Source organism: Convolutriloba macropyga, chromosome 7 (genome assembly GCF_964194025.1).
Source record: "Convolutriloba macropyga chromosome 7, txConMacr16.3, whole genome shotgun sequence".
Taxonomy (NCBI): domain Eukaryota; kingdom Metazoa; phylum Xenacoelomorpha; order Acoela; family Convolutidae; genus Convolutriloba; species Convolutriloba macropyga.
Window position 1 is genome coordinate 12,484,851 of NC_134474.1, and position 27,161 is coordinate 12,512,011.

The 27,161-nt window shown below is 35.9% G+C and overlaps 1 protein-coding gene across 1 annotated transcript; it reads left to right on the forward strand.

The window, feature by feature from the left end:
- Window positions 1–1,046: 1,046 nt before the first annotated feature.
- LOC142342943 (uncharacterized) lies at window positions 1,047–26,698 on the forward strand. Its single transcript, XM_075394621.1, has 9 exons — window positions 1,047–1,542; window positions 4,606–4,750; window positions 6,715–6,903; window positions 9,193–9,329; window positions 16,575–16,812; window positions 22,375–22,436; window positions 22,963–23,226; window positions 24,010–24,220; window positions 26,480–26,698. The coding sequence occupies exons 1-9, from the start codon at window positions 1,361–1,363 to the stop codon at window positions 26,696–26,698; spliced, it is 1,647 nt and encodes a 548-aa protein (XP_075250736.1). The 5' UTR covers window positions 1,047–1,360.
- The last annotated feature ends 463 nt before the right edge of the window (window positions 26,699–27,161 follow it).

Below are 27,161 nucleotides of genomic sequence, written 5' to 3' on the forward strand. Positions count from 1 at the left end.
CGAATAACAAACTTTAAAGATAAGTATTCCTTGGTGGGTTAAGGTGTTCTTCAAATCCAGCCGACTTGGTATGCAAATAGCCATTTTTTATAGAATCTGAATCAGAAAAGTAAATTTGTCGTAGCTTGTAAAAGAGTTAAATTGGTTTTTATGCGGAAAAATTCGAATTTGCGAATAACAATTATAAAAGATGGGTACTCTTTCTTGGGTCGAGGAGTTGTTCAAAAAAGAGGGAGCTATATATCTATCATATGTATTGTTCCTATGCCAACGAACGACTTCTCCAACGGTTGCCATACTTGTTTGCTTTTAAATTTCAAGATAGGAATGTTTGCTTTTGATTATCCGTCGTCCTTTTGTACCAATTAACAAGTCGAGTATTGACACTATTTTAGTATTTCAGAAGGTCCGAGGTTTATCTCCACAATTTATTCCTTTTTCATCGAAACTTTTACCGTGGTTTTGCCAGTTCATTTTCAGCTGTAAATTTCATGTCTGCCTGTGGCTTTCAGATTGTTGAACATGACTTCCGACTTGTTCTTCATTGGTAATTTTTTTGAGAGTGGCTAACTTTTGTTGGTAGATCGTAATGCAATTAATCAAGGGTTTCTCTTTTCCACTGAGTTGTCCACGGCTCCCAATTTAATGGAGGACTTTTTGTGGGCTTTTCGCAGAAGGCATCTATGTGAGGTGATGTTTTGCGAGAGTGCTTTGCTGACTGCGCCATGTGGTGAGCTAATCAATTTTGCTAGGGATTTTTTGCGGTCCGATTAAATCTGTGACAACCATTTTTGGATATTTCGTCGCGAATGACGTAATTCATTAGGCGAAGTTAGTTTATTTGTACTGATTTGAACCTGCGACGCGATTGAATAATCTTAATTCCAGTTAATAAAACGTAGAACAATTGATAAGTTAAACTACCATCTGAATTTTGTTGACAGTTTAAGAGAATAAAAAGCAATTTCAGAGAACTAAAAGGAAATGAACTTGATCATGTTTTGATCATTCAAGAAAGAGGAAATTAAAATTTGTTTATGGTGTGAGCAGAAATGGAATGACGATTTCCTGTCCAACTTTAAAAATGACTAACAGTTTAAATAATATGTACTAAATTAAACTGACCTGAGATATGAAAAAGATATTGCAAATAATTATGAAAATGTCATGGCCGTATGATGAACACGAACTATCTTTGCTTTACTTCTAGAATACATGCTTTCTCAGTACTTTAATATTTTTTTGCAGACTTGAGACAATTTTCTCAAGCTATTTTTGCAGAGACAAGCTCTTTTGGTTGCAATTGAGGAAGACTGCTGCAATGACTAGCTGCAAAAATTACACTATTTTAAAATTTTGAATGAAAACGATATGGACTCTGCTTTTGGAAAAGGAGTTCATTGTGACAAATATGGAGCACCGAGACCAAAAAGGATTGCCAATTGCTGCCGACGAAGTTGACCACAAACTATCGAGAGAAGTCCGAATGTTGAGTGTGCCAGGGGTTGAAATCCCGGGAGTTAAATATTCATTTCAGCTCAAGTTAGTAGTGTTTTACAGCTGGTTACATTTTTCCATCTTTTTCCATAGTTGCATTAGTGAAGCAATTACTGCCCTTCTCTTGGATGTTTTCAAAACTTCAAACATTGGCATAGTTTTGCAGTATTGTGTTTTGGCGTATCGAAGAGCAGTTGATCTATTTTCTACACCAGTCGAGTGTTTCCTAAACAGTATCTGAAAGTCAATTCTGCGCATGTGAAAACAATGATTTCCTCAAGTTTTTGAGATAAAACAAGGAGCAGAAAAAGATAGATTGGCGTATTCAATGAAACTTGTTCTTGAAATACATCTAGAAAATTTGGTGGACAAAATATCTGCTGAGCGGCAGATTTTTTCAAGCTTTTTCATAGGAGAGCAAAGATTTATTCAAAATTTATTTAAAAGAGAGTTCAGTTACAACAAAAAATTTTGGCCGGTACTGTCTTTCGAAATTGAATAAGAATTTAAAGCAAGAAGTAAAAAATACTCTTTGATATATAATTGTGAACTATTTTTGTAATTCGTTTGTATAAAAAGCTTTTCTGCGGTTTTTGAATTATCTTTAAAGTTCGTTCTGGCACAAACTAGATTCTTTGCTGATAATTTTACATTTCTTTTGTTTTTGGTAAATCTTTGATTTCATTGATATCAGGTTTATGCAGTTTAATCAAAGTCTTTCTTAAAAAAATAAGTTTCTGAACATATCGAAGTCTGTCATTTTTTAAAGCATGATTTAGAGTTAGTTATGGTTCTTTTTAAAAAGAGGATACGGTTGAAATTTTGACATGCCATTTTTGCAGCACCAAATCTATTATCTGCTTTTGTGGAGTCCTTTTTCCTAAAACTGCTTGAAATTTTGTTAAAAGTGCACTTCTATAGTGCCATTGGTCACTGATTGTAGAATTACTATTTTGAGATCTTTTGAGAACCTTTGCCAAGACTTGGCAAGTTATTGGAAAGAAATCACATTTTGTTTTTTTTCTTGGTATGTATCATTGGCAAAGATTCTCTATCAAGTCATAAAAAATGGATTGATCCAAGTGAACTTTAAGAATTTTAACACATAATTTTCCGATAATCTTAAAAAAAATGTCACATTTTCCTTTTCACAAATTATTTATTTTCAATTGACTATAACTTTACATTGAAGCATATAATTTAATAATTTTATTAGCTTATTTGCCTATGAAGACGGTGAATGTTATTTTGTGCCAACTTTATAGTTTTTTGGCTCTTTTTTAAGATCTGTTAGTAATTTTCAAAAGGTCAATTTAGTGATGACTTTCTTTGACCAAAATAAAACCCGAGGTAATGCTAGAGAGTTGGTGTCTTTGCGGTGTCTTTTGCGATCAATCTAATTACCATTTGAGTGAGAAAGCGGTGTTGGAACGAAGAGGCGACTGATCCACAGTGTTTTTGTTTTCTGGCTCGGCAAACGTTTTTTGATTTCTTAAAACCGTTTTGCAAATTTTTTGGTGCTATTTCTTTTCTAGGCAATTTTTTGCGTCTTTTTCTGGTATTTTCCAATTCTATCTTCTGGTTTTCCCATTGAATGCTTCTGGTTTGTATATTACGAATTACCTATCTATTTTTCTCAATTTGAAATCAATTTAATGATCACACATTCGGCATCACACTCATTTCAAATTATCTTTTCTTCAATTACTCAAATAATGTAATCTGTCAGCTGAGTTGTGTGCGTTTTGTGTTTTAGTCTTTTTTGTCCTTTTGGAAATTTTTGACTTACCTCAGTCTCGTAATGACTGCTAATTGCTCTCCAATTGACATTACTCCAAGAGTAACTACTTTTAGAGTGTGAGTTAGGACCCAATGAGGATACGTCAATCGAATTTCAGGTTCTTTCGTGGCCCGGTCCTGAGTCTCAATTATTTCAGTACTGAGTCATAGTAATTTTAATATGATTTTACTATGCCCATAGTTCTGATCATGAAACTTTATAGACTTCATACCCTCCATAGTAAAAATCAGTTCATTCTGGACGGAATGAACTTATTTTGAGCTATTTACTCAATGAATAGTTTTTTTATAGTACTCTAAAGGGACTAATTCTTAGTCCAATATTTGTCTGTTTAGCATGAAAGTTATACAATTTTGTTCTTATTTAAAAAAAAATTTTAAATGTTTTGTTGGGTACCTTTTTCATTGACAAAACATTATTTTCGATGTTTTAAGCTAGTAATATTTTCTTTGTGCTCAAAAAATGCATCAGATAAAATTTCAAACATGTTTTTCTATGCATGCCATGAGAATCAAAACCAAGGGTGTACAGTCCATTTTTTAAAAACAGCATCTATGCGAGCAGACTGCTCATTAGGAGGTAACATTCTGGTCTTAGGATAAACTGATACAGTACTGGGCCAAAGATACACAATTGGAATTCAATCTTTCTGTACTGATATGCTATGAGTCCAAGGTCTGGGGGTCCTCAGACAGTACCCAAGAGTAAATCAAGTGATGACATCACATGAAAACTTGACTGGTTTTCTTAGATTTTCTTAGGTTTCAGTTTTCTAATCTAACGAGCGATCTTTTGCAAATCTACTGCAGCTATTTTATGGCACTTTTAGTAAAATTTGTAACCCATTTTGTCCATATACAAACCTGCCAAAAAAACAGAACAACAAAGAATATGGTTAGACATACCTAATATAGCCAAATTAGCAAAAAGTTCGCACCTAAAACTAATGACCAAAACTGCCATAGTCTTGTCACTAGGGACTCTTCCTCCTGAATGTTGTTTTATTCAATAATGCCCCTTAGAAAAACAATAACTGTGCAAATATAACGGATGAAGCAAGTTTCTAAGAGTTTCAAATGCTTAATTGAGGTGCATTTTCGCCTATCCATTATTTAATGGTCATTTTTAGGTATTGAGATTATCATTTTAATAATTTTTTTAACGAATCAATGATCGCAATCTTCAAAAGATATTGTCATTTTGCGCTCTATTGATAACATGCTTTTGTTTTGATTTTGTCTTTTACAAAAGTTGTATATAAATTATGTAGAACAATGTGCGTTTTTGAGAGTTTTATCCGGCTTTAGTCAATATTTCGGAGGAGTGCCCGCCCAGATTCCTCTGAGGACAAGTGAATCCACCTACCCAAGTGGAGTGGTGGAATTGACCCATCTGAGAGTGGTGACTGAACACACAATCGACATCCATTTCACATTCAAAGGAACAGCTGCGGTGAGTTTCATCGGAAACATTTTAAACGGCTTTTTTCATTAGTCAGTCTTTTTCTGAATCTCTATAATAAGCATCTTCTACAATGAGCACGTACCAATATTTATTAACTCGATATACAAAAGTTTCAAAACATTTCAAAGTATAATAACAAAAATTCTGATATGTGTACCTCACTTGTAGTGCATGATCATAACTGTGTCATTTCCCAATTTTCATGTACTGCCTGGCAGAGCCTTTAATTAAATAGTTTTTCGATAATGCAAAGTCTTTTGTATTGTTATCCTATTTTAACCAAAATCGGCATTTTTTTCTCTCTACCGTTGTTTTTGATCGGTATTTAACCAAATAGAGATTCGGTAGTTTCCTTCTTTAAACGTAAGACGGATTCGGTATCGTTGGGAGAAAAACCAGGAACTTAAATTTTGTGTTCTTAAAAGTGGATTCTTATAGCAGACTGAACGAAAAACGGTCAGCATATTCGGTTTCAAACGAAGCCAACCGTCAAAAATCTTTGCTTGCAAACTACAAAAAGTTACATCAAAAACTAAATGAATGTGAATTAATGAAGACAAATTTCATCATTGTTCAGCAAATACGTTGTATTATTGATTTCAAGAGTAACCATCAAATTTATTTTTATTCAAGTAGTTTTGTGAACGGGTTTAACGATACCGTACAAATCAAACTTACCAAAGTTTTCTAACTTTTGAATCCGAACATACCAAATATGTCTGACTGACAATCTTTTCGTTGTTTCTGTTCGCACCCCTTAAACTAAGTATAATTAAATAGCAAAAAAGTGTTGTAAAGTTTGCGGCTATATTGGTAACATTTGTGTTATTAATCTATCGGTTAAACTATCGGCAATATTGTTGAATTACATTTGTTGTATGCATCGAAATTATCGCTGAGCAAATTTTCCCTAGAATTTATTATCACTGTGTTAGAACATTGAAAGACATTAAATCGAGGTCTTTGAAGAAATTTGGTAGTAATTGCTGTTCATTATGTTGACGATTTTTACCATTAATTGCAGATATTTTTGCTGAATGATGCAGAAATTTGAATAACTTCCTCTAAGGTGTTTTCATCTACCCTAAAATTAGATTTTAATAAGTTTTTTTTCCGATTCTACAGAACAACAAACATATAACTTATTTCAATTTGAAATTAATGCATAATATAGTTTCGATCATGAACCATTTATTTGACTTCAGTAAATTACACAACAAATAATTTTATTGCACAAATTGTGGAAAAAGTATATTTATAAAATTCTCGTTGAGACCAAAATAATACTTTGTTTTCAGGCAAATCTTTTTATGGGTTGATAGAAGGTCTCCTCTCAGGCACTTCGGCTTTGCATATTTTTTTTCAGTATATTAGTTAAATTTGACTTTTTTCTTTTCTGTCAGCAAAGGTCATATCATAATCTTTCGTCAAAACAAGGCTTTTTTTTAAAGAAAATGCCTGCTTGATTCTCCTATGTGGAATCTCTTTTTTCATTGCGGTCTTGGACCGAACATATGCAGATTTGTAGAAAAAATTTCTGTTAATGACTGGGATTTTGTTTTTTTTTATCGTAATTGCGATGACCCAGGTTCGAGCTTTTTCGCCTTTTCTATTTATTGCGCAAGATTGTAACAGATATTCCGTGGAGGGGAAATTTAAGTCAAAAATTGTAAAAAAAACACCTTAATTATGTAATTGTGTAAATATAATAGATTTTCACAACCTTCATGACAACGGTAGTCCAGGTTTATAGTGTTATTCAATCGAAAAAACAATTTGACACTGAAATACACATTTTAAAAATAGAAGTCTATCCCCTTGTATGGAATATTAATTGAAGATGATCTATTCAGCTAAACTTAAATTGAAATAAAACAAAAAATAGCGGGCAAAATATTAAAAATTAACCTTAAGTTAACGATGCAATTTTTCAAGGTCATTTTTTGTTATAGACACTTGATGTGTGGAGTGTACCCTCAGAGGGGTCGTGCCCTTGTACCCTGGACCCTATTGGACTTGAAATTGTCCAAGTGAGTGGGCTGACAGCTGGACAGGATTACAAGTTGTTCATGCAACTAACAAGTGCCTATGGGAAGAAAGGGCCAATCGAATCAATCGAACAAGCTGCTTATACTGATAAGGTGCAAAACAATGAAGTTCGTTTATTTTTTCAAGTGAAATGAAAACATGTCTTTGTTGCCTTGAGTCTGATAGCTCGATTTTGATTCTATTAAAAAGATTCCGATTAAAAAATTGAGATAAAGACATTGTTTGATTGATTATTAATGTTTGAGCTGTCAAGTAAAAACGACCAATTCAAAATTTTGTATAATTGTACAACTCATTATTCTATCATCTCTTTAATTTTTTTCTCTTCATTCGAACAAAAAAACTCTTTGTCAAATTAGACCCTCTTTTAAAAATAATTTTTGTTCAATAAGAAGCATGTTTAGTTCTTCCAACTTGGTCAATACCTAAGAAAGAAACTGTGAAGACTGCACTTGCTAAGAATTTAAAAAGCAATGTTCTCAAGGATTAGTTTCTGGAGTACGTACGAAAGATGAACGTTTGCACATCCTAGTCAAGATTTTCAACAGAAATGATAATTCAAGCACTAACAGAAGAGCTAGCTGATTTTTAAAAAGAAGTAAATTACTGCAGCATTCGAATCACATTAAAAGTTTAACATTCGTTTTCAAGTATCACTCGTTCACAAATTGGAAAGTTTTAGAGTTCTTATATCACATATATGAAAAATACGGTTATATGCAAACAATTTCAGCAAAAATGTTTGTCTTGATCAGAGAGCCTATCACTATGCCACAAAACTTTTGAAATCGAAATAACTTGAACTTCAAAAGTATTAAAAGAAATTTCTCGCATTTAATTGTGCTCCTGGGACTTTGTTTAATTTTTTTAAATAATTAATGCAGGTTTAAATAATGCACAAAACAGCATTCTTTAAACTATGTTTTTAATGAACTTAGTTTCCTTTTAGACTTGCTCCAGTTTGCATGACAAAAATTTGATCTATAGGACAGCCAAAGTTAAAATTTTATTGAAAGTCTCCAGCGAGTTCGTATTTATGAACACTTGTTCTCATTTGCCTGTATTGGCTTACAAAGCTTGATTTAATGCCAAAAAGTCAATTGTCACAGCGTTATTTCACGAGAAATTCAACTGTTTCTAAGTCATTTAACGTTACATTTAAATCATTTTGGATAAGAAGCAAGGCAAGAAATTTCTCCTTTGCATTTTTTGGCACATCTAATTGTTTCGTTTAAATTTAAGGTTATCTGTTTGAACATTTTTGTTCAACCACTTCACTGGTTTTTTGTAGCCTCTTTCTCACAAAATCGATATCAATTTGCATATGCAACAAGTCTTGGATCCTTGTCCTACGTGTCAGCACCAAAATATGCAAAATTATATAGGATTGGAGGCGAATGCGTTGATTTTATGTACGATCTCCAATTGAGCGTAGAACTTACACAATTTTGCGTTTATAAGCGTAGATCTTACAAATTTGTTGCATGACGCTGATCTTACATGATTTTGCCTTGATTTCACACAAATTATTGGGAATATGGTTCTGGAGAACCATAACGTACGGTGACACAGTGGTAGGGGAGACGATAGGCGCGCAGGAGGACAGTGGTTCGAGTTTCACAAACAGAGCTCTAATAGTTGACTTTTTGTAGTATCTACGCTAAATTCAACTTGAAATCATGTCAGATCTACGTTTAGAAACGCAATATGTAAGATATAGGCTTGGAAACGCACAGTTCAGTGCATTCATCGCAAAAATTTGCAAGAAGATTGCGTTGAAATTGACTTGTCAACTCTAGGCACCGCTTATCTTACATAATTTTCCCTCCTAAGCCGGAATATATTTTCTCCCTCGTCACCACTTACAAATTAAGTTGAGTTGCTAAAAAGCACGTTACTATGTAAAAAATGCACGTGCGCTTGTTGGGGTTAAAAATTATACAACAACTAAGTGAGGGGAGTGAAACGGATTAATCCCAAATCTGTTCGTTTTTTTTTCGCACGTGGCTTGTTCCCTACGAAAATTTTTTTAAATGTTCCTACGTTCAAGGCCGCTGTTTAACAAACGTTTCAACCTGCAACCCTAAAGTTTTAACATGATAAATACCTTGGTAACAGAAGGTGTTTTTAAATGTTTTTTTTTGCTGCTTTTAAGAAACTGGCTCTTTTGAGAGCGTGCAAAATCTTTGCTCAAAACCTGGCTGCCATTTCATTGTCTTGTTAGGCACCAATTGCGGCCTTCCCGGACTGTTCAAGAAACAGGAGGCAAAATAGAAGTGTATTATACTATTATGTTAAATTTTATCATTCGGTTTGCCTATGATTATGATTCTGGATTCCCGATCAAGCAAGCACTGGTTAACGATTGGTTTTGTTTTCAGCTAACCAATTCAACCTCGTCCGCCACAGAGATGGTTGTGCTTAATGTGATATTTGAGTCTGGAACTGGGAGTGAGGTGCTAATTGGAATTAAGGGACAACTGGGAACAATTCAGAGAGAATACTCCTATAATTTCGCGTAAGCTGGGTGATGGAATAATTGAGGCTGTCTTGCAATTTTTCTTCCATAATCCTTCATTTTGGAATTGAAACAAAACTGATGACCTCACTTACCCTAAGTAATTGTGATTATTGTTGTTAATATAGTGTAAACTCTCGCTCAATGCACAGTGGGTCTGACTAGAAAATAATGATACACTCTAGTATACACAGATGCCCTGGTTGGCGAATTTTCTGAAAATAATAAAAAAAAATTGCGCTCTCAATTACGTTGAAATACCCGGATTTTTCTTTTAAAAAAATCAGTTAGGGAAATTTATATGATAATAGCTACATTTATAGATACATTTGACAATGAAAATGTAACGTCGAGGAGGTATATCTCTACAACAGGTCCTCTTACTATTACATGAGCTTGAGCAAATAGCCCCTTAAAGTTATTTCCTGTGAAAAGTTACCATATTTTGTGTCTATTTATTCCAAATGCTCTGTCTCTCAGAATGAGGACAACTTAATCTTCAAAACTTATGCGTATACTAGAATAGACGCCTAGGCATTTAATCTACGCAGCTAGGTTCTGTATAGATATTGTGTTATTATGTTATTCTGTAAAGTATAGTTGTGCGCATTTTAAATGTTTTTTGAACTTTGGAAAATGTTGCTGCTTTGTAACCCTCTGTTGACTTTTCAGAAGTAACTTGTGGTTAAAATTTTAGAAGAAAAATCATTCACATGAAGTGTTTTTTCGAAGCGGTATGGAAGTTTTTTTAGAAACTATCGGCATCGGAGAGGACACATTGAGCGGAATCTTGCTCTTAACACAATCAGACATCTAGACATTTGTTGAATGCTGTGTAGGTTCCAGGTCACTTATAGGGTCTCTCCCATTATAGCCATAACGCCCCCCCAGCTTAGTGGTCATATAACCTATAGCACCCAATCATGGTAATTATACCATAATGGGGGGGGGGGTATAATTTCATTGGGGGGGGGGGGGGGGGCTTTTCCCAACACAGTCAGAGGTGTGCGCTCAAAAATGCCCTGATTCAGATGATTTAGAGGGCACACCTGACAATTTGCGCTCAAAATTACAGGCAATTATCTCTTGAGGTCTTTAAACAAATCACTTTCAGTTAATTTCAGTGATTTTTAATTAATGCCTAACTTCTAGCAAATCAATTAAGTGTACCTAGTATACAGGGTAATTCGTTCCTGTTGATCAAAGAAATCAAAATTTTGCGAGAGAATGCATTATTCTTCCACTTAAATTGAACTCTTCTCGCAAGAATCTTGCAAGATTTCGAATCTTTGTGGTTACCTGGCTGAATGACTGTTGAGATAATTGATCTAAAACTTAAACTGTTAATCTTAATCGTAGAAAGTATGAGAATTTAACTTACCCGTACAATTGATGTGACGGTTCAAAAAAACTGAAAGTGAATTTCAACCGCTCAATTGTTAGACAAATAGTTACTTTCTTTTGTATGATTTGTCATAATAGCAGTGAGTTAATAGACATACCAATATCCCACCATGAATCACAATGTAACGAAAGACTCAAATATTGATATGTCCCATTGTTATCGAGTATAAATACCAGCTTTTTAGAGTCGCTTCCATTCCAAAAATTCAAATCACCATCTTGATCTAATAATAAGATCTCTCCTGTAAATCTCTAAACTCTACTGTAAAATACCATTTTGTTAATCTCTTCTTTGAGAAATTAATTTTTTACCTGGTTATAAACGCTTTTTATTCCGCTTGCGAAAGTTTATAACCAAACAGGTTATGGGCCCAGCAATTTTCTAAGTCACAAAATTAATTTCCAAAGCAAAAATAATTTGTTGTTGACAGTCATAATCCTTTTCTGCTTAGTACCTTTTCTTTTCACAACTGTTTTTGCCTGCTCAAGCTACAATGGATCAACAGAGAGTGAGGCTGCTGACCTACACAGGAAAGGCACAGGACTTTCCAATCTGGAGCACGAGATTTGTGGCGATGATGCAGACGAGGGGACTCTACAGATCATTACTGGGGACAGAGGAGCAACCCAATGAGCCTGCACCACTAGCCAATGGAGCAAACAACGATGAGAAGAAGAACCACAAGTTGCTGAAGGATGCATATGAGGAGGAAGTTGCAGACATCAAGGAGAAACGGAACAATGTGTGGTGCCATCTGGCGCTGACTCTAGATGCAACAACCCTCATGCTGATGAGACGTGACTGTGTGGGAGATGACGGCATTGGAGATGGAGCAAAGCCTTGGAAACTTTTGCAGGAGGGATTTCAGAGTGTGGAGACGCCGACAGTAATGACTTTGGTGGCACAGCTTGCTCGGCTGCAGCTCGAGGATTCTGAGGATTTCGACAGCTTCTTCATCAGAGGACAGAAGTTGCTCACAAGGCTACAAGAAGCAGGGGAAGCAGTCTCAGAGACCCTCTTCAACGCCCTTGTCCTCAATGGTCTGCCAATGAGGTATGAAAGTTTTGTTATACAGGAAAGCTTCAACCCGGCAACGAATTTCACAGAGTTGAGGAAAAGGCTGCAAAACTTCCATGAGAGCACGGTTTAGAGACACAAGGGACAAAGTGGTTCAGTGGCACTGGCAGTGAAGCGCGACTTCAAGAAGGGACCCAAGAGAGGAAACTGCTTTGTGTGTGGGATCCCTGGACACTTTGCCAAGGACTGCAGGAGGAAAGAGACAGCAAAATGCAAAATGCAGCATCTGTGGTGAGAAGGGTCACCTAGACAGGGCATGCAAGAGACAAAAAGATGGCGGCAAACATGAGTCATTGGCAATGGGTCCAACATTGGCTACACCAGATGAGGAATAATGGGCAGCTCTTATCCAGTGGAAGATAGCAGGCATGCTAGTGGACAGTGGTTGTACAGATCACATATTGACAAACATCGACGCGTTCCTGGACCTTGAGGCCATTCAATAAGTGGTCAGAAATCCACACGGAGAGGCTTCCAGAGTGGTGGGCAGAGGCTGTATGAGGATCAGCATACCCTCAATTAAAAGAGAATTCCAATGCGAACTCAAGAAAATTTTGTATGTGCCTGACTATTCTTCAAACCTCCTTTCAGTCTCAAGATGCACGGAGTGGGGACATGGCTTAACTTTCGAAAAAGGAACCAGCTGCTTGAAACTCCAGAAGGGAACTCGGGTAAAACTAACACAAAAAATAATTTGTTTTACTTACCCTGCAGCGTTCTAGAATTCAAGTTGAGTTCCAACAGCGTGAAACTTGACAGTGCAAAGAAGTGGCACAGACGATTGGGTCATTTGAATCAAGCTGATGTGGTCAGGAATGCACCAGAGACAGTAGGGGAACTCGATGATATATGAAATGTGTGCGCATTGGCCAAGATCACAGACTCCGGTACCAAGAGTGGCAGAGACCCAAGCAGAAGAGAAACTGGAGAGGGTGTTCACAGACGTGATGGGACCTTTCAGAGTAGAATCACTGTCAGGTTTGCGGTTCTGCATTGTGTTTGCAGATCAGTACACGAAATTTGTGTTTGTGGACTTGCTTAAGGCAAAGAGTGAAGCATTGGCCAGCCTTAAAGAAATTGTTCTCAGTGTGGGGACGCCCAAGAAGCTGAGGCAAGGCAATTGGACGGAGTTTCCCTGAGAGCAGTTCAAGACGTACTGTTTAGATGCAGGCATTCTACAGGAGAAGACCATACCAGAGACGCCACAGCAGAATGGGTTAGCTGAGAGGTGCAACAGGACACTGCTGTATATGGCAAGATGTTTGCTCATTGTCTCAGGACTTCCCAAAATGATGTGGGGAGCGGCAATTCTTCACGCAACAAGGATCAGAAACTTGGTTGTGAGACGAGGAGAAGAAACATGCCCAGCAGAGTTGATGCGAGGTATAAAACGTAAGCTTCCAATTAGTAAATTGTACATTTTTGGTTGCACACTCTTCATGAGGAAGAGGGACAGAGACGTCAGCAAACTTGAACCCAAGGCACTGGAAGGGAAGTTTGTGGGTTACACTGAAGGAGACAACGGATACCTGGTGTACGTACCCAACACACGCGAGGTGATGGCAGTTCGAGATGTGATCATCAATGAGTCTGAAGTGGGCTCAATCCCTGACAAAGTAGAGACGGCTGACCTACTAGATGAAGGGTCAGAACAACTGGGAATCTGGCACCCAGATGATGGTCATCAAGAAAACAACAGAGAAAGACAGGGCACATCTACTGCAATAGAGGAGAAGTGGCATGACGCAGGGAGCGTGAATACTCAAGAAACAATACTGAGACAAGAAGCCTCGAATGTTGAGGAAGCAGCACTAGATGAAGGATCTACTGCAAAAAGAGGAAGTCAAAGAGACTCAGAGTCACTGAAAGAAAGTGATACAGACTTCTCACAGTCAGAGAGAGTTGGCTTCAATAAAGATGCACTGGAGAACGCGGACAGAGCAGAGCCCAGACGAGGGACACGAGCAAGGAATGTTCTGCAATCTTTTGGAGAAGTTAGTACCCATCTTGCTGTGACTGAGGGTGACTATGTGGAAACACGAAATGTCTACGAAGCCAAGCAAGGTGACGATTGGGACCAGTGGTACCGGGCAATGAAGGACGAGGTCAAGGCACTCCAAGACAACGAGACTTGGGACCTAGTAGGACCACCCACAGACAGGGACGTCATACCGGGCAAATGGGTCTACAAATTGAAAATAGGACCCAGTGGTCAAGTCGGCAAATACAAAGCACGCTATGTGGCAAAAGGCTTCAAACAACTTCCCTCGGCAAATACAAAGCACGCAAATACAAAGCACGCTATGTGGCAAAAGACTTCAAACAATTTTCGAAACAGCTTTCCTGCACTCACCAATCGAGGAAGAAGTGTATCTGGAACAGCCACAGGAGTTTGAAAAACGAGGATCAGATGGAGAGAAGTTAGTATGTCGACTGAATAAATCAATTTGTGGTTTGAAACAGGCTGCTAACATCTGGTATAAGGAGTTGGCAAACTTTTCACTGAGACAGGGATTCACCAGAAGAAGGAACGATCACTGCTTGTTCTCAAGATCAGAGGCAGAGGATCACACCTTCATCTTGGTCTGGGTTGACGACATCACAGTAGCATCAAGAAGTATGACAGTGATCTCCGATTTCAAGAAGGCACTAGAGGTAACGGTTCACATGGAAGACAGAGGGAGATTACACTGGTTTCTGGGCCTTAGAATCAGACGAGAAGAGGGCAAAGTCACAATCTACCAAGAGCGCTACTTAGAAACAATGCTTGAGCGTTTTCAAATTGACCAACACATACCCTCAAGGACTCCAGCTGACTTGAAATTGAAACTTCAGGCAGCACAGAACGGAGACGATGAAGTGGATCAAAAGATCTACAGAAGCTTGGTTGGATCACTTCTTTATCTGGCCAAACAGACGAGGCCAGACATCATGTTCACAGTCAACATTCTGTCCAGACACATGAACGCACCTACCAATCAGCATTGGCTATGCGGAAAACGACTTCTGCGATATCTTCAAGGTTCAGAAGTTTTAAAACTTACTTACACAAAAGAGGCTAGTTATGATTTAGTGGGGGAAATTGATGCACACTGGTCTGGTGACGTGAACGACAGAATATCAACAACGGGCTATTACTTCAAGCTCAACGGACGTGGCGCAGTACTCAGCTGGGGTGTCAAGAAGCAGGCCACAGCTTTTTTTTCATCAGAAGCAGAATAGCAGGGCATGGCAGCAGCAGTTCAGGAATCACTCTACCTGAAACAACTTCTAGAGGACTTTTTAATTCAACAGAAACGTCCAATAGCAATTGGAGAAGACAACCAAAGTTGTATCAGACTTTGCCAAAACCCAGTCATGCACAAGAGGAGCAAGCACATTGAGGCAAAGTTTCACTTCATTCCGGGCAAGACGGAGGATGGGACTGTTTCAATTGATTACGTTCCTACAGACAAAATGGCAGCGGAAATCTTCACAAAGTCCTTTCCCCTTTCGAAATTGGAGACATTCAGAGCAGTTTTGATGGGAACAGACTCTGAGCAATCAGCTCAAGTCTGAGTGGGGGCGTTGAGATAATTGATCCAAAACTTAAACTGTTAATCTTAATCTTAGAAAGTATGAGATTTCAACTTACCCGTACAATTGATGTGACGGTTCAAAAAAACTAAAGTGATTTTCAACCGCTCAATTGTTAAGACAAATTGTTACTTTCTTTTGTATGATTTGTCATAATAGCAGTGAGTTAATAGACATACCATTATCCCACCATGAATCACAATGTAACAAAAGACTCAAATATTGATATGCCCCATTGTTATCGAGTATAAATACCAGCTTTTTAGAGTCTCTTCCATTCCACAAATTCAAATCGCCATCTTGATCTAATAATAAGATCTCTCCTGTAAATCTGTAAATTCTACTGTAAAATATCACTTTGTTATTCTCTTTTTTGAGATATTAATTTTTTTCTTAGTTATAAACGCTTTATTATTGCGCTTGCGAAAGTCCATAACCAAACAATGACGATTGCAGACGAGCTAAAAATGTCAATGTTAAGCATTAAATTGGTAACATTGTGTCGGAAAGTGTTAGAACTGAAATATTTGGGTTGTTTGTCCCTCTTCCCATTTAATTCCCGGCTTATGGTTGCCAAAAACACTCAAGATTTTTTGTCTCGGAGTTTACAAACTTGCAAGATTCTTGCAAGATTTTTAATATGGGCTAGAATTTTTTTTTCATTCTTTTTGGTTTTGTATTTTGTTTAATCAACAGTAATCTGCTTCAAAATGTTCTTTAAAACATAAGAACCCTGTTTTTTTGCGGGGATTTATAGCTTGCAAGATTCTTGCAAAAATCTTACAAGTTTTGAATTATCGTGAAAGATTCTTGCAAGATTTGAATCCGCTCATCACCAGGGCAATCAGAGGTTATTTTGCTATTCTGGTCTTTTCGTTTCCATATGCCCAAATCTTCCAGATTTTTTATGCCCAAATCGTCAAGATCTATGCCCAAATCTTCAAGATCTTTTATGCCCAAATCTTCAAGATGTATGCCCAAATCTTCAAGATTTACTTAAAGATTCCAAATCTTTAAGTACATTGGGATGGGCTCAACACAGTTTATTTCTATGCATTACTTTGTTTAGCAGAGCGACAATTTTGATTTTTAGAAACTTTGCCATGCGTTTTTAAAATGGGTTATTATTGAAAGAAATGTTCAAGATTAATATCTAAATTTCACATTAGATTAAAGTTTGTTTGCAGCATCGCCAACTCATTCCGATTCAGTGACCTTGACCCTGGTGACCTCTACACGATCGAAATGAGTGTGATTAGTCTCGGGAGGAGATACACAAATGACAGAGGAGACCCCCCAGTAGCAGTTGTGAGAAACTACCTTTTCCAGGAATCCACTTATCCAGTTGAGCCAACAATCGTCACTGCTGTTACAGTCACTGAACATACAATACACTTTGGATGGACTAATCCGGTGTACTTTGAGGTAACTTTCTGTAATATGGTTACTTCTATACTTTTAAACTATAAGAGCTCTGGCTGCAGTCACCGGCGATTCTAAACTAAGCTGAAGTTTGGAATGCATTGTAAAAATATGCTGAAGGTGAGAATTTACCAAGCGTTAGGATTCCCCGTAAACTTAGTGAGTTCCCGGATTTTTTCCACTGATACATGATAAAATTACGGCATCATCAGTGAATATTACCATCGAAATTAGAGTGAAATCCAAGACGTTCCAAGACAGAGCAAGACAAGGAGGCTCGCTAATGTGCGTTCGTACATGATGTTCCGACCCGAGCTCATCTATATTTTTTTACTTAACTGTCAAGCAAATGAAGAGATAATCAATAATAGATTTTTGTATTTAAAAAACATCGTTACACAAACTACTAAATGAATTACTTAATGCCATGCATAATTACAACGCTTAAGAGATTGGCCATTAATGAGACTGTGGGAGAAAAATTTAACATCTAAACTTGAAAACATCTAGTAAAACCGTCAAAATACAATCAATTAAAACCCTAACTACACAAATTACTTTTTTGTTCCTTCAAATCAGGTGGCACACTATTATAATTAGGCTAGGTAACAAGTCGACAAAAAAGAATTCATGAGGCGAAATTCAAAAATCATTCAATATTTTTTAAACCAAATATTTTCAAAATGGCTTAATAAACATACGCCTTTAATGAAAAAACTCTTCATTAATTTACTCAAAAATCATCAAGAAACCAATTGAAGCTTTATTAGTTAAACTACGCCAGAGAGTTGGAGTGAAGATAAATGAAACTGAAAAAACTTACAAACAATTTGCGAAAACATAAATTATTGAAGCCACTAAAAACTTTCGCTGTTATCTGATTTTTTTTTATTTCAGAAGCAATGTAAACCAATTTAGTTAACATTATACTGAAATACTGAATATGTTCACGTGTGCTTCATTTGAAAATCATTGGGATCTGTGATTATGTGAATGAACTAAAAAAGAAAAAGGAACACTATTTTTGACCATTAACAAAACTTTTATTAAAACGCATATTATCCAACAAACAAAACATTAGCTACGACCTAATGTCAATAGGCAGGCCAATATCTGAAATAAAATGATGGAAGCTATGAGACCTCTCAGCGCTTTACCGACAACATAAGGAATAATAAAACAGGCAAAAACAGCAAAATAAAAAAGCATTGAGAAGAAAAATGTCGAAGCCATTAAAAAATATACTATTCAGTGCCATTAAAAAATATAAAAATAAACTTCTTTATTTTCAAAAAAAATTGATAACAATGGGAATTTTTTGTAAAAATATGTCTTTAAAAATACAAGTTAATAATAACAGTATTAAAACCACGAAAGTTTTGAGAATATTGGTTGTATCAAAGCCATTTCAATCAATAGCTTTGAACGAAACCAAAAAATAAGTTATTCCTTCGATGGGTAGGCAATGTTTTGTTTCACTCTTAAATCATCAATAAGTCATCACAATAAGTCGTATGACTATGAAAGTGACAACAAATACAGGCAAAAACCAAAAAAAAATCAGTAGAAAAGTGCGAGAAGACAGTGTCTAAGCATTTAAAACCCTTATTTTCCCCCGAAAACTCTATCTATGATCAATTGAACGTCTTATCTAAGCCAATGGTATTTCAATAATAGGATGATGCGAGAAGATTTCAAAAGAAACAAAAATAAGAAAAAAACGAAAAGTTGAAAATTATTTTGAAAACTCGTGACATCGAAGTCAGAGAGACAATAGTTTGAAGAAAAAACAGCTAACAAAAACAATTTTGCTTGCAGTAGAAAGAAAGTGGGTCCTGTCAATAGTGAGACTGACTTAGAATTCACAAAAACAAGTTTAAGATCGGTTAGTAGTCAAGAGAATTTTTCGATTTTTTTGAAGTCTTAACAGCCATTAGCTGTCCCCCTCAAATTACTACATAGGTTCACTTTCTGCTCTTTTGGAAGCTTATTGTGCGTTTAGACAACGAGTATATGCCATAGCACTACAAAATTTTAGTAATTTCTAAAAAAAAATCAAGTTTCATAGTCAGAGCCATGAAAAACATGAGCGATTGCTTGAAAAAAAGTTGTTAAAGTTGAAGTGACAATAAGTATGACTTAATTTTATTTTGAGTTTCTCTTAACTTTGTTAAGGTAGGTAAATTTAAATTATTTTGTTTATCTTAGATTGGGAGAGCTAAAAATTGAGTCGAAAAGATGTTTTTCCCGTGATTCTTCTGATAATTGTTTATTCGAATGCACTAGTTTTGTGTCACGTCTAAGTCATACTGCGTCAATCTTCGTTGAATATTCAATTTATCATAAGTTATATGTCCGTAAATTGTTTTCTGGTCAAAATAGGCGAACATTTCTAAAGCATACGACAGAAGGTTTAGAACTAGAAGGTAAAAAATTTTGCATTATCAAGCAGAATGGCTTGGGACACCAATGCCAACGTGATTGGGGACCTAAATAACAAGAATGATTTAGACTCAACCTTCACTGCTAAATGGTTTGTCAAAATATTGGAAAAATGATTGAACAGCTTTGTTTTCCAGTTCAGATCACTGGCTCCCGGGTTCACATTCGAAAATTTACCTGGGAAACCTTACATTCCCTGGTCTCAGGCCAGTTTTACCGAGTTACCAAAAAAACTGAAATTCCCAGCTAAATTTAACGGGAAGAACTGAAATTCTGGGGTTTCCTGCTAAACTTACCGGCAAAGTTCAAATTGCCAGGTTTCCCAGCAGGGTTTTTTGCAATTCGATGTGCTGGGTTGTGTAATGAGAGTGACGGAAATATGTAAAACAAATGCTGAGTTTTGCTCCAAAGAGTACCTAAAACCACTGAAAATATTTAAGATAGGCGCTGACAACAGAATGAAAAAAAAAGATTTAACTGAAGTAATTTACGTAAATTTCGATCGCATGTCTTGCAAGCAGCAAATTTATGTTAGCTATGTGATGTTACTCATTGAGCAGTAACTTTTGTAAGAATTTCAGCTGAAAATAAAAACTTCAGTGGCTGTCAGAGCAATCCTCAGAAAATTTTTCAAAGCCAGGTGTGAAATTACATTTCCTCAATTAAACCACAATTGTCCTTAATTGTACTAATAAAATTTAATGTGTATCTGTGTGCAAACAATTTTTCATTAATTAAACTTTTAAGGTTTGAGCTGAAAAATTTCTCCCTAGAACATAGGCATTCAGATAAAACAACAAAAAGACCTTGGAAGTTTTGCTGCCATTTCATTTCCTTTCACTGGTGCCGTGGTGCAAGAAATCAAAAATATCGATTTTAAGTATAGGCATTTTCAAAATTTTTTTGAGACCATGAAGAGATAAAAATTTCCAAACGATAACGTTTTCACATATTTTTTTTTAATGATCAATCAAAACTTTCTTCTTTTACCAAAAAAAAATATGCCTTATTATTTTTTTTTCAAATGCTGAATAAATGGATCTTACAATCATAAGAAAAATTAGGATTAAAAAGCATCATTTTGCCTCAAAAAACTTTGAGATTAATTTGAAGCCTTAAGATTAAACAACCAGCAAAGATAAAGAGAAAAAATTTCTTATATTTTCGTAATCAACTTTGCTAATATGAGGAAAAAGTTACCCTTAATTTACCTAAATTGAACGCATGAGTCACTTGATCAGTCAGCTTCGTGACATGTGAGCGTTAAATAATGCGAAGTTTCAGTTAGATTTTAATTTGAGAAACTTAACTGCAATCCGCTTAAGAAGTGAAGAAGTGCTTCTTTTCTTACATATTTTTTTCTGCTTATGAAAATATCAATGAATGTTAGTTGCGGCCAAAAATCTTAAGTTTTCAGTACCTCAATTAAACCGAAAAAATTAGCAATAAACAAACATGGACACTATTTTCTGAAATCTTTTAACTCTTCAATTGTATCTCTTTTCATTATTCCTTGATAATAACCCGGGTTGACATTTCTTGGAAACCATATCCAAGAGCCATATATGGTTCCATACACGCCATACAAAATTTTCGTTGCTAGATCTTACTATGGTTTCCAAGTTTTCTATGCAATTTTTTTTCGCGTTTCAGCGACTCCATGAAGTGGTTGGTATACACGAACAAAGTCAACACGGTGCATCACAAACAGAACATTTTTGGTCTCTATGGCTCTTGTAGGGCATCCAAAAATTCTTTTATTAAAATGTTTTGAACGCCAAAAAATCTCACTTATCCTCTTTTTTATTGTTTTTTATATATCTATAAATACAATGTTTTTGTGACTCCTGGACCTTTATATCTTCCCTCAATTGGTTTACTTAGAGAAGATCAAGATTTTTAAAAAAGTTTCTTGGCAACCCTATCCGAGACCATAAAGTTTTATGGTACCGGTAAGAACCATGAAGGTGCATGTCCTTGCATATGTTGCCAAGTAAACATAAATAGCAAGATTTCTGCAATACGTCTTCAAACACTTTTTGAGAGAGGGAATCTCATCCGGGATTTGCTCAAAGTTGGCTTTTGAACGATTTAAATTTCACCATATATGGTCATCCATGGCACCATGAACGTTTATGGTCATATATATGGTTGCCAAGAAACCATAAACTTGAACATTTTTCGAAGTTTCAGCAGATACGTTTCACCACAAAAATATGTCAGAGGCACTTATTTCCCGCGTTCTCAGCCAAAAATTGAAATTTCGTATGGTCAGGTATATGGTTGCCAAGTTTTCTTGGTCACCATATATGGCTTGGATATAGTTGCCAAGATTTATTTATGGTGGTCAACCCGGGAATATTGAAAGAACAACCTATTGCAACTATGGGCAACCCCTATAAACATTTGAGAAATTTTTAGATTTGATATAGTACACAATCATACGCGTATGTTGGCGATTATTCTATTTTGGACAATGGTGCTTATTATCGAAAACATTTCGACAAGTCAAAAATTTGAAAGGCCCAGCAACTGTGAAAACAGAAGCTTAAACTGACAAATCTAGCCAGCATTATTTGACCAATGTCCGAACAAATGAGTACATATACTCGCTATTGACGGCTTTTTATAAGATCTATGTTTAGGGAACTGTAAGTGTATTACGATAGGAACTGTTAGTGTCTGTTGAAAAGGGTGTTAGCTAATTTTGTTCATTTTTACCTCACATTACCCCTCTCCACTGGATACATTATCTAATTGACGATCTTAAAGAAGGCGATCTTAAAGTAATTGGTGGTTAAATTCAGAAAAGTTCTCTCAATACTAATCATGGATTTAAACAGACAATTGTTGTTGTTAAAATTGCGAATAGTGCCATTCAGAAGAACAATTAAGTTTTGGTCTCAGGTAAATACTATCAAAATTCGGACAAAAGTTGTAGAATAATTACATACTTAAAATTATTTTGTTCCCTAAAAAGAAAAAATTTACAGAATTTTGCCTTTTCGGACCTTGGCCACCTAATCTGTTTCGAAAAACTGCGTATACTTCATTCTTAATTTTTCAATATTTTGGAATCTGTTCCGATTTCTGTAGAAATGAATCTTATTGTTTTCTTTGCAGAAAATCTACATCTGGACGGAGCCTGATGATGGAGGATGCCCCTGTGTCCTTGACAATCAAAGGTGGGCTTTTTCTGTCTGAAAGAATGCTATTTGCGCCAGGTTTTGTGAATGATTTGAATCTTTTTGTCGGCTTAAACTTGGCTTTGTGTTTAAAAAAGTCTGACGATCTAATAACTGAGGATGAGCTAGAGATGAAAAATTACATGCACTAATCTGCTATAACGCTACATTCACTAATTGTTCCTAATGCGCCTATGGTCTGATTAATATATCATCACGCCTTTTTGAGATAACAGTATTTTTAACTGCTTAAAATACGAAAATTTTAAACAGAAAAAATAGAGGTACATCAGATCTACGGCTTTTTCATTTTTGCAAAATTAGCGGAGACGAGTGATAAGGAATTAATATCTAAACTTTCAGTACACTAAATTTCCCTGACATAGTCTGTCAAATTTTGTCGCCCTTTTTCCGTACACCACGTTATGTTAGGTTCATATTTTTGCTCTTTCTCATTCTCAAATCAGAGAAAGTAAAGAATTTATTAATCAGTGAAATCAGTTTCATCTCCTGTTCAATGTTTCAGTCCAAATGATGCAATCATAGAGGATCTAGTAGCAGGCAAAGAATACCGTACACATTATCTGGCCGAGAGTGCATTTGGCCGAAACAGCACCCAAGGGACATTCACCCAATCTCTCTACACTGACATTGTTTCTCTCAACAACACATTGTCCACTCACAGATTACAGACAGAAGTTGAGTTTGAATCTGGAGTCGGATCAACTGTTGAGATGGAGTTGGTGTGCTCCGATTTCCCGCTGTCTTGGAGAAAAATAAAAATGTTTTCGTATGTATTTTACTTTTTGTTGAACAGCTTCCAAGGAAAACTATGACATTGCTCGCCTAAAAATTATTTTTTTTTTGTCTATATTAGGACTTTGTAAAGGGTTGCAAAAGGAATCTGATTGATCGAGAAACTTAGAGCATTGTACATTTTTGCGGTCAACTAATCTATATTCGTCATAGCTTAATTCAATACGCTTTTTTACTATGCGTTTAATCATGTCTAACTGGGCATAGCCATGATGCAGCGGGCGGCGGGACTTGGCAAGAATCTGTCACAACAAAGCATAAAGAGTAGTCTACATTACAGAACTTTACATTTATACCCGAGAAGTTTTACATCTCTGCTTAACTTTACTTTCAAGATATAAAAATGTCAATCTAAGGAAAATGAAAGATATCTGCAGTAATCAATCAATATTTTTCGTTTCGCCTGCAAATTTTGTTCGACATTGACGATGCTGAGCCTGGATCCACCTACTGTTGCACCATAACTGGCCTTATGACTTCTCCATGACCTATGATCAGACTTTTGTGCGATCAATCTCGAGGCCATCCTGTGACTAGAGCACTTTCCCGACACTATAATTTGGTACACACTGTGCCCCCTCCCTATGAGCCCAAAATTGTCTGATCTCAGCTGTCCTGGGTCTGGGGTCTTATCCTTGGTTGTTTCTTTGCGATCAATATTTCGTCGACAACATACTTTTCTTCCAACATAAAATGGCTATGTGTAGAAAACGTGATATTTGCAGCAATTAATTGACACTTAGATCGTTTTGCTTAGACTGCAAGTTTCGTTCACTTTTGACGATGTGGTGCCAGGATCCGCCTATTCATGGACCATTACTGGCACCAGCCAGGGATCGAAACCACTCCAGCGGACCTACTCATTCTCTGACTCTACACTCCCCATGCAACCAATCAGTCTAGTGAAAGCAGCTTACTCTCTCCAGAGCTACGACACATTTATATTCACAATCGGGGATCAACCTTATGTAATTAATTTGTCAGCTTTTTAGTAGAAAAACCGAAATTAACCTCAAGTTTGTAAATTCTTGTACTGAATTCTAACTCAGTATTGGAAAAATCTAAATTCAATTTTCAATAAAAAAAATAAGTAATGTTTTTCATAAATGAAATTATCGCTAATGAAATTTGAAAAAAAAAGTTTCTAAATATCTCAAAAAGAATGTAGTTTGAGGACATTTCAGACGCTGAAAGGGTGTCAGGACAAAATACCCAATGCCAAAATACACAATGTGACAAATAACCTAAAAAATACCCAATATTTTATTCTAACGTTGAAACTATCAGAACGATTATTTAGCATAATGTTTAGTTAGTGCATTTGGCCATGCCTCGCGGGCCATGTCCATGCCTCAGCGGCACGTGGGAATTCTTATGAAACTATCACAACCAAAAATGGGATTAAATTATTAACTTAATTGCGAGAAAACGTGCTTGTGTATTTGAGTGCCGATTTGCTATCGGATTATTGAACGAAAAGATCAAAGGGAATAGATTGGGCATAGTGGCATTGGGTATTTTGTCATGTAACCGCTGAAAGTTTTCTTGACGAAATATGGAGACATTGCAATGAACGCTGCATTTCAATGCATTTGACGGCCGTTTTTACAAAAAGATAATTTTTAACACAAAAAGTTGAATTATGCAACGCTTCAAAAGAACATACTTCAATATGTGTTAAAACCTATCAATATGAAATATAATTCATACAGTCGAAATTACTTTGCCATCAAATTACAAACATCTGTTAGGTTTCTTTTGATATAAGAAATCAGAAATGCTGATGTCTCGTCATGCGCTACTCCTCTGCCGTAATATTCGCATTCTTTGAGAAATATTTTAACATATCACAATGTTTTTTAAGATGTTTTTTGCCAACATTTTCCTGCTTTTTGCTTTTAATTAAAGATAGGTGGGCGAATTATTTTCAGTTAAAATTCTCCATTCGGCAAAAAAGCACACAATCAAAAAGCAGAACTGGGATTGGAGATCCAGTAGGGCTTATGAACAGTAAAAAAAAACAGCTCCTTCGTTTATTTAAAGACGATAACCTTAAATCAATTTCACGCTTAATATTTAAAAATTTTGCTCAAAGTATCAAAACTATTGCTAACTCGGTGATTTCCGTTAGGTTAATTCAGCGCTCAATTAACATTTCCCATAACTTCGCTGTTCTCAAAAAAATAGTGCAAAATGAACATCAATTTGCCGCTTTTGATGTGTTTTTTTACAAATTCAACCACTCAATTACACTTCAAGTTTCAATGTCGATCATTAGAACAACAGTCGCTTTTCCTGGGTACATATATGGCTGTTAAATTTTGATAAACGAGTAAGATTTTCGCTAAATTCAGAAAATGAGCCAGAGAAGTTTTCTGAAAAAAATGTAAGCGTTAAATGCAAAAAACAAAATTTCAACCGGAATTGTTACAAGGAATAAAATTAACGGATTTTTCCAAAAGAGTTTATGAAGAACCATGCAATAAAGGATTTGAAATAACAGTCACCGCTTGTAGGCTTGCAGCGCTATCATCGCATTTTTTCATGAACACTTTCTTTTTTCGATGACGGTTTTCACATTTGTCAGATCTCGTTTTGTCTGATGTTGTCCCATTTCTTTGAATTTCTTTCAAATGAACTTAATATAAAAAGAATTCCATCTGCATTTTTTCCCGCCTTAAAGAACATAGCGCTTACAAGTTTGTATTATATGATGCATTTTTAGATTATTTATAATACTAAGAAATCATAGTAAAAATACTCAGAGGTATTCCCTGGTATCCCTAGTCCAAAACTAAGGCCAAGTTTGCAACATTTGCAAATTTTTGTTCGATAATGCCAAATTTAACAAATTTGCAAATTATCTCTTCACAAGGTCAATTTTGCCAAATTGTGCAAAATAATGTTATATTTGCAAAAAATTTGCAAACGATCAGTCGAGTTTGTTCCGGTCTACCTCTGTTGAATTTAGTAGTGTGTGTTATTTTCCTAACCATTTCTCAAAAATTGCCTAATTCAATTGAAAAATGTATAAAGTATAAGTGTCTGAACAATATAAATGGCAAAATCACTCTACAAGGCCAACTTCAAACGATAAGGGACGAAAATATTCAGAACTGTTTGCAAATATTGGCAAAAATTTTAACTAATGCATTATTTTACAGAGTATGCGAATTTCGTTATAAATAAATGCAAATTTGACATTAAGTTTAAACTAGGGTATTTAGACTGTTCGTTCAACCACCACACTTCAGTTCACGTGGGCCCAAGAGAGACGAATAGAAGAGTACAAGATCAGTGACGTCACTCTCAACAGACAACTGTCACATGTGATTGCATCTTCTGGTTGGACCCTTGATGATAGTACTCAGTTGACACCTGGCAATAAGTACATTTTCGTGGTAAGTTCTAGATATGAAATGATTGATTTTATATACAGGAATTAAACCAAAGATACAGACCAATCAGAACTTGCCTATAAGTGACCGAAAAACATTTTGCAGAATTACACACTTTCAGACCTCATTTTTTATGCTGCTAAATTTGTTTTGAATCCAGTGGACACAATCTGACGTACTAGTTAGCTTATTTTGGTCCTCAATTATACATATAATGTCGAAAATTCTTGCTCACGATATTGTGGCTTCGAATTTTGAATAAAAAAATCAAATTTTGCTTGCGTTTTAAAAAAGTGGCAATCGAAGGCTTCTCACATAATTACCTAATAAAAAGGACAATGCCTCCGAAAAAAATATTGACTTTTGTGCTGTTAGGTTAGAAAAAAAATGACGTTGCCGACTTTCTATTGATTAGGAGCCAAGATTTCTCAAATAGAGAGAGAGAGAGAGAGGAGAGGAGAGGAGAGAGAGAGAGAGAGAGAGAGAGAGAGAGGAGAGAGAGAGAAGAGAG

What these genes read in the sequence shown, in the direction of transcription:
- LOC142342943 (XM_075394621.1), top strand. Translation starts at nt 1,361, where the DNA reads ATGAAAACGATATGGACTCTGCTTTTGGAAAAGGAGTTCATTGTGACA. An exon ending in TGTGTCCTTGACAATCAAAG is followed by an intron (nt 22,437 to 22,962) that starts GTGGGCTTTTTC and finishes TCAATGTTTCAG; the next exon opens with TCCAAATGATGCAATCATAG. An exon ending in AGAAAAATAAAAATGTTTTC is followed by an intron (nt 23,227 to 24,009) that starts GTATGTATTTTA and finishes CGTTTTGCTTAG; the next exon opens with ACTGCAAGTTTCGTTCACTT.